At 38.0% G+C, this 14,772-nt stretch overlaps 1 protein-coding gene across 1 annotated transcript in view; it reads right to left on the reverse strand.

The window, feature by feature from the left end:
• Nucleotides 1-1,054: 1,054 nt before the first annotated feature.
• HACD3 (3-hydroxyacyl-CoA dehydratase 3) overlaps nt 1,055-14,772 on the reverse strand; it is a 35,103-nt gene continuing 21,385 nt past the window's right edge. The window contains exons 7-11 of the mRNA XM_044662417.1: nt 10,577-10,704; nt 7,932-8,044; nt 4,881-4,987; nt 3,674-3,805; nt 1,055-1,733 (exon numbers count right to left, since the gene is read on the reverse strand). Of these exons, the coding sequence (XP_044518352.1) occupies nt 1,657-1,733; nt 3,674-3,805; nt 4,881-4,987; nt 7,932-8,044; nt 10,577-10,704 (557 nt within the window). The 3' untranslated portion in view covers nt 1,055-1,656. The remainder of the gene's footprint in view (nt 1,734-3,673; nt 3,806-4,880; nt 4,988-7,931; nt 8,045-10,576; nt 10,705-14,772) is intronic.

A 14,772-nucleotide genomic window follows, 5' to 3' on the forward strand; every position in this document is an offset into this window, starting at 1 on the left:
GTAAGTCCTCCACGCTGAGGTAAAAGCTGATATTCCCATCTCTGGGATTCTGAATAAAATACCACAAGAGACTAAGGGTTTTGACTGTAAATGTTTGTTTTAATAGAAATCCACCATCTTTTGCCTCCTCAGAGACAGTATAAGATCTATGACAATCATGAAGAAAAGAAGTTTTTTCCTTGAGAGTGCAGACTACTTGACTGCAAAACTGAAATGCCTGATTTCACAAGAACTCATGTTGAAAGAACATGTCAGAAGTCAGTATGAACAAGTGAAGTGTTGATGAGAAGCTGCAGGCATGCAAAACACTGCCCTACCAAGGAATAAATTAAGAGGGAAAAATGCCTTCCTTATGCTAATTAGGTTTTGATATCAAGCCAAGATAACTATCCTGGGCTCACAGTTCCTGTATTATATTGTTATCCCTGGACAGGAACAATGGATTGTGTTTCATGACAGGCCTAAAGGACTATACCTGGAATGCTTTTCTCCAAATGTTTCTTCTAACAGACTTTCTAGGTGGCTTACTCAAAATGCAGCAGAGAAAAACCCTATTCATCTTTAAAACAAGTGATCTTTTTTCTTTCAAATTCCTTCTACCCTTGTTGGATGTTTCCTTCCAGAATCTCTTACTGACACCAACTAACAGACTGCCAAATTCCCAGCTTTGTTTTCTCAATCAGGCTACCATTTTAAATGAAAAAAAGTCAGTAACCACAGTAGAATGAAGGCAGCTATGGCCTTCCCAAAAAATAGACAAATGAGTAGACTCTATAAAGGGAACACAGGTAGACCAGTATCTTATGCTTGTGCATTGCCTTAAATTTACTCAGTGTTCATGCTAATGGCATGAATTTTAAAAATTATTTAAATTTCAACAGAAGTTTAGGAAAAACAAACAAGAGGTTTACTTGCATTTAGCCACCAAAGATGAAACAGCAAATGGTTCCAGGATTGATTTCATCATTCTTTCAAGCCCTTTTCTCTCCATCCAACTCCCACACAATAAAAACTATTGCAAAGGGTGGACCACCAACAATAAAGAGGTAAGACATAGGTTCAGCAAAGGCTTTAATACCACAGAGGCTATCCCCAATATGGCTCAGATAATAGTTTATCAGTGGCTGGGCTTAAGCTGATTATCAAAAGATTGACCTTGTGGTAAAACTCAACAAATAACCTAAGATTCATGCTTTTTTTTGGTCTCTGAGCCCCAACTCTAGTTTTCAGTTTCCTGTACAGTACCATCTTGCTTTTCCTTACAAGTCACTGTTGAAAATGAGAAATCTCCACTAAGAAAAAGCACAGCCCAAAGTTCTGCCTTTAAGTGCTCAGTAATATAGTAGGCTGGCTGATGGAAGTAGAGATTGGGGTGAGTCCTCCTGCCATCAGTCACTATACAGTATATGCAGGAATTATGTATTATTCTTAGGATGGTAAAAGTTAGGAGTTGCTTTTAGTTGCTGAACATGAGGGTTGCCAGTCATGCATGTTCTGTAGTTAAGTGGTATAATAAGTAGAGGAATGTTACCTGCGATGTGGAATCACTGAAAATTAAAACTATTAAACTTTAGAAAAGCCTTTGTATTGGCATAGTAGATAAAACCATTAAGAACTGAAGATTATGATTAATCTGGTAAGCCATTTGCTGTTCTTTTAGTTGGTTTTTCTCTTTCTGGGTCCATAGCGCCGCCTTCGTTGTTTATAAAGGTGACGGAAATTTACAAACAGTCCTAAAATATAAGTGTACAAAGATTAGAATTCAGAACAATGGTATCAATGCAGTTACAACCAGGGTGATTCTGAAGGGCTAAAGTACAACCCTTGGCTTCTGGCACAGTGCCTCCCCACATCTGTACTTGGCAAGTGCTAGTTGAAAGCCATTATGCCTAGTAGTTCTCAAAGAGTAGTCTGGAAAATGTTAATTTTCATTTAAAAAAATATATATATATATACATATATATATAAATGTTCAGTGGGTCTATTATTTTTATTTTTAATGAATTAAATATTTTTAAATGATCAAGTTTTAGTTCCTAACTTAGCAAAAATAGCAATATAATCCACACAACAAAAGGTCTTCAAGGTTCTCAATAATATTTAAGAGCACAAAGGTGTTTTGAGACCAAAACATTTGAAAACCATTACTTTAGATCAGAGATGGGCAAACTTTTTAAAGAGGGGGCCAAAGGAAAGGAAATGCTCATTTGTCAGTCTGTTTCTAAGGCAACTCTTTCAAAGTCTCATTGTATTGTATTCGTCAGATTAGGAATAATGTCACTTTGCTGGATAGAACATTTCGGAGGCCCCATCTGGCCCATGGGCTGTAGTTTGCCCATCACTGCTTTAGGCCATTAAATGAAGAGGTTATTTCCTACTGGATTACTACTACTAGGTTAATTAACATTAAAACCTTGGGTTTAAAGATTATTTTGCATTTTTGTGAGGACAAGAGAATCATAGGGCTGTATGTATTACAAGTAAAGAAACCACATTGGGAAACCACATAAGCTCACTTGTCAGAAAAAGGGTTTGAGTACCCATGGTGATATCTGCCATCTGCCCAGAACACTTTGGCTTCTTTCCTGGTTGTCCCTGGTTATTTTTTGGATAATAAGTGACAGATAAGCAAATTCTGGATGAATAGAGAACACTACTGTAACTACTCTAGGTAGAGAGAACATCTTCTGCAGAGGAGTATTAAAAAATAGTAACCAACGTTCTATAATAAAACAAGATCAGGGCAGAAAGTGCAAACTGCCAGTTAATTACAATTCCCACAATCCCTCTCTCCTCAGAATCCTCTCCAAGAGCTTGTATCCAAATTCCCTTAGAGGATCAGTGGAATAGACTAGGGGTAAGTGACCTCAGCAAGACAGTCCTTGATAAACCCAAAGAACCCAGCTTTGGGGACAAAAAACCCATTATTTGACAAAAACTGCTGGGAAAATTGGAGAACAATATGGGAGAGATTGGGCCTGGATCAACATTTCATACCCTATACTAAGAGAATGGGTGAATGACTTGAATATAAAGAAGGAAACTATAAGTAAATTAGGTGAGCATAGAATAGTATACTTGTCAGATCTCTGGGAAAGAAAAGATTTTAAAACCAAGCAAGAGTTAGAAAAAAATCACAAAATGTAAAATAAATAATTTTGAACACATTAAACTAAAAAGTTTTTGTACAAACAAAACCAATGCTACCAAAATTAGAAGGGAAGCAACAAATTGGGAAAAAGATCTTTATAACCAAATTCCCTTCTTTTCCTCTTAAAGCTAATCCCTAAAAATCTACTCTATCCCTAACTACCTTCCTACAGTTCCCTGAGGCAATTGGTAGCTCAGTGGGTACAGAGAGAGCCAAACCTGAAGATGGAAGGTTCTGGCCTCAGATACTTCCTACTGTGTAACCCAGGGCTAGTCACTTAACCCCAATTGCCTAGTCCTTACCACTGTTCTGCCTTAGTATCAATTCTAAGACAAAAGGTAAAGGTTAAAAAAGAAAAATAGCTACCCCTGAAATGGATGTGAAGGCAGAATAGGATCACAAGACAAAGGTAGGTACATTTTAGCAAAAGTTTCTGAAGATAGGCCTGCCTGGTAATGAAGACTAAGCTTCCATCAATCTAGTAAGAATGTATAGATAGTTCATCTATGAAGCAATACTTACCTAAAAATAATATTATAAGATAGATTTGAAGAAAGAATGAAAATTTGACTGTAATGTTTAGTGGATATGGCAACATAAAGCTGAATTTCCCCGTCTCACTGAATACTGGAATAGACTGGATAACCGAGACAGCTGAAAGCAAAAAGTTAAACTTGTCAAATAATGTAGTTTTATATGATAGAAATTTGGTATTTTACCCTGAAAATTCTGATTTTATATTTGTTCTAAGCACCCTTTCAAGAGGTTTACCTCTCTTCCTGTTTTTCCATTTTCACAACTGAAAGTGGCCCTCTACGCCATCAACACAGAAAGACTTCAATGGCCAATGAAATAATTCCATAGCTAAGCTACCCACAATGGGGTTCCCAGTATTAGAGGTCCTAAGTCTGGCACTAATAGGAGGAACATCACCACCTGTGATAGAGAAATTTCCAACTTTTATTTTATACACCAAGTTCTGGATCAAAAGTCTTCCTAAGAGAAAGTGAAATGGATCTACAAAATGATATCACTGCAACCAGACACAAACATACTTCATACACTTCTATAGACTTCTGAATTGTTAATTTCACTTACTTTCCTCACCAGGTAGGGCAAGATTGTCCCTATCTGAAAATGGGAAAACTATAGTCTAGGGGCTTAAAAATTTCACAGCTGAAAAATTAAAATCTCATAGTTAATGGCAGGTAGGTTTCCTAACAATTAAGATCAGTGTTCTTTCCTCCATATCAATGCTGCCAGTTCCATATGTAAGCCACTAAAGAGAGGAAATCAAGTTAGCATAGAAATTACTCCCATCACTTCTGAATGAACCAATCTCTAGAATTAGTCTAAATTTTCAGTTAACATTGAGGCTTTTTAGTTCAAACAGTTTCTGCAACCATCACACAGTCAGTCCTGATCCATTAGAAAGCAAACTGCCAAAATGTCCCATTATAATTCCTATTAATTTTTCATTTTTCCCCACTGTTTCCATACCTGATAGTTCTGCCCTCATAGTAACCAATCACCAATTACCAAATGGAATATGGTCTAATCTGGAAATCAAGATATCTGGGGATCTAGTCCTAACTGAGAAATTTAGTTCTCTGTGTGACTTGAATCACTTCACTTCAGTCTCTCAAGTTTTCTCATTTCAAAAATGAACTGAAACTAAACTAGGCTCCTGGATAACTGGTAAAGAAAACCCAGAATTCCTAAAAATTACCTTCTGCCAAACATCCCAGAGGATATAAAGGAATCCAGATGGAGTATCGGATCCACGTGAGTAATTTCCACTCTATGTCGATGCAAGCAAGCATGTAGAATGGATACCTATTGCAAACAAAAAACCAGTTTTTTTAAAAGGTCACAAAATCTCAAGGCTCATTGTCCCTTTAAAATGTATAAAGTCATGTGTCAATCATATGTGCGTATATGTGTGTGTATTATTTTCTACAGCACAATTTTTATCCCGTTTGAGATTTCCCAGGGATAAAAATTCATTTTTCTACTAGTCCAAACTTAAAACCCAAAAAAGTAAATTGCCTTCTTCCAACCCCAACATTATATTAAGGATATTATCTGTACTACCTCCTATTAAAGAACCACTGAATACTAAGAGTTGGAAGGGGCCTCAAAAATTCATGAAGTCTACCTTCTCATCCTGTACAAAATCCCTTCAACATTCCTACCAGCTAAGTCTTCCAATCTCTTGAATATTTAAAATGATGGGGAAGAGGGAGCAACATCTTTACCTCACAAGTCAGCCCATTTTATTTTTGGACAGCTGCTTGTAAAGTCTTCCAAAATTAAAGAGAGTTCAGACTTGTTAAGTCTGTCCTCTACAGCTTCACTGAATTTAAATCTGATCTTTCCCCAACCCCTACCACAAGAGCCTTTCAAATGCCTTCCTTTTTCCAGGCTAATCAGCTCTACTTCCTTTAACCATTCCTCCTACGACACTGTTTTGAGTCCTATTTCACATTCTGTGCTCATTTGTTAGTATCCAACTTAAAAGTATGAAGCTTCCATTTATGTTCTGTCTAGCTGAAAGAAAAGTAAAATTGTTACCTCCCTTGTTTAAGATGTTATATTTTTATCACTACAACCCTAAGTCACCTCTGGCATCTACACCCCACAAATGACAATTTGATATGCATTTATCTACCAGGCCTTTGAAACATGAATTATTACAATGTTAGGCTTCCTATATTCTATAATTCTAAGGCTGAATTTTTTAACCTAAAAACAGCAGGACTTTATGGACAGTGAAGTGGCACAGTGGATAGAGTCACATGCCTGAAGTCAGAGATTCATTTTCCTGAGTTCAAATCTGGCCTCTGACACTTACTAGCTGTGTAGCTCTGGGCAAGTGACTTAACCCTGCTTACCTCAATTTCCTCACCTGTAAAATGAGCTGGAGAAGGAATTGGCAAACCATTCCACTATCTTTGCCTCCCAAAAAAACCCCAATGGAGTCATGAAGAGTTGGACACAATTGAAATGACTCAACAATAGCAGCAGCAGTAACAAGACTTTATATTTCTCATTGCTAAGTTTTACTTGGTTAGTTTGGTCCCATCTTTCATTCTTAAGACTTTCTCAATGATGATTTATTTTGTCAACCAACATATTAGCTATATCACCCAGCTTAGTTGTTTTATGTAGATTCTAAATATTGCTTTCTCTGACTATCAAGCAATTGGTAAAAATGTTCAAAAGGAAAGTAATGAGGATAAATGCCTGTGTAATGACAAAACTTCCCAGAGCTGACAGCAATTCATTAATAAATCATTATTATGAATCTACCCAACTATGCTATTATCTAGACCATATCTCTCTATCTACATGGTCATTATGAGAAATTATCAAATGCCCTGCTGAAATTCAAAAATCTTAGAGTTCTAGCATTTCCCTCATCTACCAGTCTAGTTACTCCATATAAGAATAAGGCTATATTGAGAAGGGGCAGCTAAGTGCTATAGCAGATAAGAGTGCTGAGCCTGGAGTCTGGAAGACTTGATTTCAAATCCAGGCTCAGACACTTACCAGCTGTGTAACCTGGGGCAAGTCACTTAATCTTGTTGGCCTCACTTTCCCCACCTGTAAAATGAGCTGGAAAAGAAAATGGCAAAGCATTCCAGTATCTTTGCCAAGAAGACCTTAAATGGGGTCACCAAGAGTTGGATAGAACTAAAAAAATGACATCATCATCATATTGAGTACTCATGGAAAAAAGAAGTAGCAGTTATCAAACCAGCCTCTTATCCTCAGGCATGACAAAAAGAAGACAAGAATTCATAATTCGTGCTTTAAATCAGTGAAAGGGAGAGAAGAAGGAAAAGAAAAGAAGAGGAAGAGTGTGGCAATTTGAATGATCTGCATAAGATGCTCCACCCAGCCTTGGTTATGTATAAATCCAAGGGATGACTCATTGCCAGGCTACAAACAGAACACTGTTAGGGAATCATCACCCCTTAAATTTCTGACCCTTCTATGGAGATAAGAAAATAAGTGCCACTAACTTTTCCAGGATACCCTCCCCAGCTAACTCCATAGGAATTCAGCTCCCTGACTCCAGGTCTCATCAGCCCTCTTGGAATGCAATTGTGCTTCTGAAGACATTTCTTTTTTAGGCTTTCATCTTATTTTTATTGATGCCTGTCCTTTTATTATAACATTCCTTTCCTAATATAGACTTCTCTCTTTCCCCATCAAGATGGTCTTGGAACAAAAGGGATAAAAGAGAGAGGAAAAGACTTAAGCAGAATCAACCTATATCATCATCATCATCATCATTGCTAATATTTATATAGTGCTTACTATCAGCCAAGTACTATGCTAACTAAGAGCTTTATAATTATCATCTCATTTGAACTGGTCCGGCTGGTCTGAAAGTATGAGCAACATTCCACATCCATAGTTTCCCATCCTCCTGCAATGAAAAGAGGGAGGTGCATTTTCAATTGTGAAATTGTTTTTTCTCCATGTGGGAGTTCGTATCCCAAAAAAGATCATATTAAACCTGCCACAGCTTCCACAAGGCTCCAGGTGGAGCCATCTCAGATCTTTGGCTTAACTGAAATGAAAATGGGGTGGGAAGCAAGAGCAGTCACATGCCAATCTTTTGTTCATGTATTCCAATAAATACTGACTATGTGTTAATAGTACTCTGCACCATCCTGGGAGAACTGCTTTGGGTGGAGGATGAGTTTCTGGGTAGCATTTTAAAAACAAGTTTGTCCATTTCTACATCTAATACCAGAATCCAACACACCTGAATATCTCAATGGCACTCCACAGATAAAATACAAAGAAAACCACAGCTTTGCTTTGCATTTCTTCCAAGCTGCCAATGACGACAAATAAAATTACATTTCTGCCAAAGAACTGTCAAAGAAAGAAAAATTGGAAGTTAAAAAAAAAAACAACCACCCACACAGACATAGAATTCCTCCCCCTTCCCACTCCCACCAAGGTTATATGAGTGGTATCTGCAGCAACAATTTAACTCCAGTGATTAATGGCAACTAAAGGAACTTGAGATCACCTATCCAAATCATAACTCCAGTACCAGGAAAAGTCAAAGTATCTAAAGTCACCCATTGTGATAGAAAGGCAACCTTATTTCCAAGGCCAGCAGCGATTCCACCCTGGTTCCACACTGCCTCTGCATCACCAACCCCAATCACTGTGGCTGAAAATTAAGTTTTTTACTCCTCCCCTTCCTCAAATGACCACCTAGAAAGGACCCTGTCTAACCTACCCCACTCTGCCCCTCTATCATGGTACCAACTTGTCATAGTACATCTGGCCTCTGCATTCCCTAGGCATGAACAATCCTGGCTCCTTTGACTTAACTGTGAAAGATCTACCTTAATAATGCCGTCTGTCAAAAACAAAATAGCATGTCCTATTTATAGTGTCACTGAGTACACCAATAATGGTTCAGCTTCAAGGCTTACAAAGTACTTTCTTCACATGAGTGAGTTGCCCAGTACAAATATTATCCTATTTCTAGGAAAAAGAAGACAGTGGCTAAGGAACTTATCCAGTGCCACTCAGCTAGCTGAGACTCAAATTTGGGTTTTAATTCAGATATCTTAACTTTAGTCCAGTGCTCTATTAGCCCAGCCAACAGTCTCTTTCTAAGGGGAGTTATCTAAATTAGCTTAAACATTTGACCACCATTTGACCTTGGGGCTAAACAGTATTACATGTGAGAAGTGCAAAAGGTCCAGAACAGACCACCCCAAGTACAACCTTGTCCTCAGCTATCCTCCTATAGGTGGTATTCTTGGTGGTCCCTCACCCCCAAAAAAGGGCAAAATTCATGGCCTAAGGTTGCACATTTCTCACAAAGTGTGTGAAGCTGTGTGTGTCACAAAGGAGAAAGTGTGTACAGAATCTGAAAAACCAATGCACTCAATGGCAAAAGCAACTGCCCTGGCCTTACTTGAAGGTGGTTGAGTCCCAAAGAAAAGGAAAGCATTATTTTTGTTGAGGCAAAATTAAAATGGGAACACTTCAAAAATCTGCTCACTTATTTTCATGTAGGGATAGGAAAACACTGGATGTTGTAATTTTTTTTACCTTTTTGTATTTATATTTTTATTTTTGCCAATTACATGTAATAACAAATTTCCACACAAATCTTCCTAAGTTATGTGATTGAACCTATCTTCCTCCCTCCCTCCCTTCTGTTCTCCCTCCCAGTGCTAGCAGGTATGAATGTTATTATTTCTAATAAAAGTCTTTTTGTACATACTTTATGCCTACGGAGAAAAAACTGAGAAAATGTCCTAATTTTCTGCTCCATATACAAGGAGCATACTCAAAAGTCCCTGTGCAATTTAAAGCTATTTATTAAAACCTAAAACTGCTTTAGAGCAGCAGGTGATGCAGTAGAATACCAGCTCTGGAGTCAGGAAGGCTCATCTCCCCAAGTTCAAATGTGCCTCAGTTTCCTCTGTAAAAAATGAGCTGGAAGAAGGTAATGGTAAACCACTCCAGTATTTTTGCCAAGAAAATGCTAAATGGGGTTACCAAGAGTTGGACATGATTGAAAAACATGTGAATAACAAAAACTGCATTAAGACTTTTGGGATATGTTGTATTCATTCTTCCCTGAAGCCATCCTTTGATGCTCCACTACGGCCCAGAGGTGACACAACTTCTCAGACACCATGTCGAGGGATCTCAAACTCTGGCAGGTTTTACAAGGCCAAAACGGCTTTGAGCATGGGCATAGGAACAAACTGTCATCCCAGGACAAGGCAAGCCAAAGGCTAGAAGGTGAACAGATGGAATTTTTAACTCAGAGCAAGTTATGAAAGCAACCATCTGCTAAGGTGTGGAGGGTTCCAATAGATATGGAGTATCCAAACAAATTAAAGCACTTGTATTAACAACATATTTTATTTTTCCCCAATTAGACCTAGTAACAAATTTTAACATACCTTTTATGAGATGGAAATTTTCTCCCCCTTTCCTTTTTCTCCTCTCTCTCTGAGATGGTAATCAATTTGATCTGGCTTATACATATATGATGCAGATACCAAAATATATTTCCATATTGGTCATGTTGTGTGAGAGAATACTCATATAAACCCAAAATCCCAAAATAAAAACACAAATAAAATAAAGTAAAAAAAGTATGCTTCAATCTAAAGCACATGAATTAAAAAAGACAATAGCTATTGTCTTCTTTTCAGCTCTAACAAAGTGCTTCCTGTCTCCAAGAGTGAGTTGTCAATCATGAAAGGCACCCAAGACGGCAAAACTCTTTGGAAAATTTCCCAAGATATGATTTTCTCCATGCTTAACTAACCCTCTCCATTTGTAAACAGAAAATTATATGCAAACAGTAAGGTAACCAGTGAAATCTTCTACCCATAACCCTTCAGGCCATCTGCACACTACCTGGATCAAGGTGGGGATCACTGGTGACCGAGTGACTCTAAGTAAGGCATTGATGATTTCAACAACTGCCAGCATCTGGCAGAAATACATCATGTCAGCCATGGTGTGGAATGTGTCATAGAAAGAATCTGTAAGATACAAACATCCATTAACAGAAAACTAGAAAGGCAAATTCTTTAAAGACTAATTTCTCAAAAGTGTATATCCCTTCTATGAAGAGCATAATAAGTAGGGGGAATATAAAACTCAAGAAACACAATTAGATTCAAATTACCAAGACACACACTCATGGCAGCTCCAAAAAATTCCATGCGATTTTTGGTTCCAGTCACTGAAGCACTGTGTTTAACAGGAGGGAAGTGAGAGCCCCACTGAACTCTATCATGGTCAGACCACAGCTGGAGGCATATATTTAGCTTTGGGAATCCTATTTTAGGAGAGACAATGACTAACTGGAATATATCCAGAGTAAGATAACCAAGGGAGCGAGAGAATCTGAGAACATTTCGTATGGGTCAGGTGAAAGAAATGAGGATTTAAAAAATGTAAATGTCAGCCATGGGAAGAGAATAAAGAAGACCTGGGAAGACATGATCTCTAGAAGCATCATGTATTTGAAAGATTGCTATATGGAAGAAGGATGAATGAGCAAAGAATATTAATGCACTGTTAGTGGAGCAGTGTCCAGTCATTCTGGAAAGCAATTTGGAATGATATCCCCTAAGTTATTAAACTATGCATATATTTTGATCCAGCAATCTCACTATAAACTATGTATATCTTTTGATCCAGCAATATCACTTCTAGGTCTATATAGCAAAGAGATCAAAGAAAAGGGAAAAGGACATATGTATAAAACATAGCAGCTTGTTCACGCTGACAAAGAAATCAAAATTGAGGAGGTATCTATCAATTGTGGTATAAACGAGTTATGGTAAATGGAAAAAAAAATTTTAATAAATTTAAAAAAATTTTAAGGGAGGAGTGGGCAACTAGCATAGTGGATTGAGAGCCAGGCCTGGAATCTGGAGGATGTGGATTCAAGTCTGACCTCAGAAACTTCCTAGTTAGGTGTCCTTGGGTAAGTCACTTAACCCTGATTGCCTAGCCCTTGCTGATCTTCTGTCTTAGAATAGATTTTCAGACAGAAGGTTTAGGGTTTAAAAAAACAAACAAATTATGGTATATGAATGCAATGGAATACTATTTTGCTATAAGAAAATGCTAAAGGGGACAATTTCAGAAAAATCTGAGAAGATTTGTATGAACTGAAGCAAAATGAAATTTGCAGACGCAGATGAATAACCTACAAAGGAACAACACTATTATAAAGAAAATCAACTGTGAAAGACAGGAACTCTGTGGTCAATACAACGACCTACAACAACTCCAAAGGACTCATGATGAAACATGCTCTGGAAGTCTGGAGTCCAGGAAGGTTGCATGTGAACTCCAGTTGAGGACTACATTGGCCCAGAGAAGAAAACACTTAGTATTCCAACACCACATGAGCAGTCTCTTTTGTTGCACTCACAGCTTTCTGATGCCAATGACTGATATCAGCATGTGACTAATATATATATATATTCATACATACATAAATACACATACAAAAATGTATATTATATAACTATAAGGGCATAACAATGAAAGTGACAAACTTCCCTGATTCCTGAGAGAAACAAAAACAGCAGGCTAAACCTTGCATGATGGATCCTTAAGCAGTAAGAACTTGGGAGGGGTGGAAGGTGATAAAGTATTCCTGGAGGAACATGGGATGCTATTTGCCAAATTTTTCCCTTGATGAGAACCAACTGTTTTATCGGCAACACAACACAAAACAACTTAAACCATAGTTCCAATAGTCTGAGACAAACTGAGACCTTTAAGAGGAAGATGGAGAACAATATTAATGAGGTAATCCAGGACAGAGGGGTTGGAAAATCTGGTATGCCTTTTGAAGGAATATGGTAGTATCTTGTGGGCCTTTGGGATGGCAATGAGGCTGCCCTATGTCTGGTAAAGACTAGGGGGACTTATTGGAATTGAATGTTCTGTGCATAATTATAATTTATTACGTACAAAACTGTAGAAGACATGAGCAGAGAATGAAGAAGACTTATTATTATTATTGACAAGCCTGATCCCTATGTTTCCTGATAGCAAAAGGGAAAAAAACTGCCTAAATATTAAGTCCCTACTAGGTTCCATGAACTAGCTAAGCATTAGGGATATAAATACAAAAGTAACAGTTTTTGACCTCAAGCAGCTCACATTCAAGAAGGAGTACACACAACATATTCACAGGTATTTACAGTATGTATAAAAAATGTAATAACAGCTCAGGCAAAAGAGCAAAGACCTCCGAAAAGAGGGACATTTGAACTAAGCCTTGAAAGGAACAAGAGGATCCAAGGAAAAAAGGGGAAAGGAAAGAGCACTCCAGGTATGGAGGCCCATGCAGAAGATGGAAGGTGGTGTATAACAAACATCAAGAAAGCCATTGAGGCTAAAGTACAAAATACACAAGGGAGTAAAAATTGCAAGAGTTAGTATTTTATCCTAGAAGCAATTAGGAGTCACTGAAGCTATTTAAACAAGGGAGTAAAATGGCCAGAACTTATTTCGGGAACATTAACTTGACAGTTGTGTGGAGGATGGATTAGAGAGGGTAGAGACTGAATGTAGAGAAATCAGTCAGGAGGCTCTGCCAATAGTCTAGGCAAGAGGTCATAAATGCTTGCAGTGGTGGTGTGGTTAAAGTGCAGTGGTGGTGTGGTTAAAGCAGAGCAATGGAAGTGGATGTAATATTAAATACAAGATTTGGTAACTTAACAGACATGGGAGGATGAAAATGAAAAGTTGTTTTGGACATGTTGAATTTGAGATGGAGCCAGTGGGAACTAGATCACCTAGAAAGAACAGAGAAGAAAGGTCCAGCACCAATTTTATATTACATAATCCTCACTGGGCTCTAGTTATAACAAAGCAATTCTTTTATAACTCACTAATCAATTTATTACTAAAGAATATAAGTTTCCTTATTTCTTACACTCTCCCCCCCCACACACACACACACAACCCCCATACTCTTCAGTCTAGTGACACTGGCTGCCGGACTGTTTCTTGAAGATGGTACTTCATCTCTCAAGTCCAAATATTTTCACTGGTTTTTCTCAATTCCTACAATGCTCTCCTCCCTCCTTATTTCTGCCTCTTAACTTCCCTAGCTTCCTTTAAGTCTCAGCTAAGTTCCCACCTTCTTCAAGAAGCCTTTCTCAATCCTCTAATTTAGGGTCTTCTCTCTAAGATTAACCCCAATTTATCCTTTCCTGGTTTGTTTGTACACAGGTGTTTGCATGTTGTCTCCCACATTAGGCTGTGAACACCTCAAAAGCAGGACATGTTGTGGGGTATTTTGTTGATTTTGGGGGGTTGGGGCTTTCTTTGTATCCTCTCTGTTTGGCAAAGTACCCAGCACTTAGTAGCTACTTAACAAATGTGAGTTAACTGACTGAGAACAGAGTCCAGTGGTAACTCCTGAGGATAGGGGAAAAGATATATATGATGATGCTGACTATGAGACTTGAGAAGAACTGGTGTAACAGGTAGGAAGAGAACAGAGTAGTCACAAAAACCCAGGGCAAAATCTAAGAGAAGGGGGTGATCAACAGTGTTAAATGATGTAGAGAGGTCAAGAATGAGAACAAAATGGCCACTGAATTTAGCGAAAAAGACATCTTTAGTGACCTTGGGGAAAGCATTTTCAGTCAAGTAATGGAGATGGGAGACATATTACATCAGGATGAGGAATGGGTGAGGTTAAGAAAATGAAGGCAACCAATGTAAACAGCCTTTTCTAAGAGTTTGCCTTTGAAAGGGAGGAAAGAGAGATTACAGTCTGAGTGAATGGTAGGAGCTCAGGTGAAAGGTTTTTGTTTTGTTTTAAGTACAGGGGAAGATCTGGGCATACTTATAAAAGTAGTAGAGAAGGAGCGAATGGATAAGGAAAGAAAGGGAATGATCAAAAGGGTAAACTCCAGGAGATGACAGGGTATTGGGATTGAGGGTTGTATAAGTAGAAGGGTTTGGTGTTAAAAAAAAAAAGAGAAAGGCCACTTGATTCTCAGAACAGAAAATGGGAGATGATGCTGAGGCAAACTGAAGCATAGAATTGGGGAGGAAAGTGAGTTCTA

This window comes from Gracilinanus agilis, chromosome 2 (genome assembly GCF_016433145.1).
Source record: "Gracilinanus agilis isolate LMUSP501 chromosome 2, AgileGrace, whole genome shotgun sequence".
Taxonomy (NCBI): Eukaryota; Metazoa; Chordata; class Mammalia; order Didelphimorphia; family Didelphidae; genus Gracilinanus; species Gracilinanus agilis.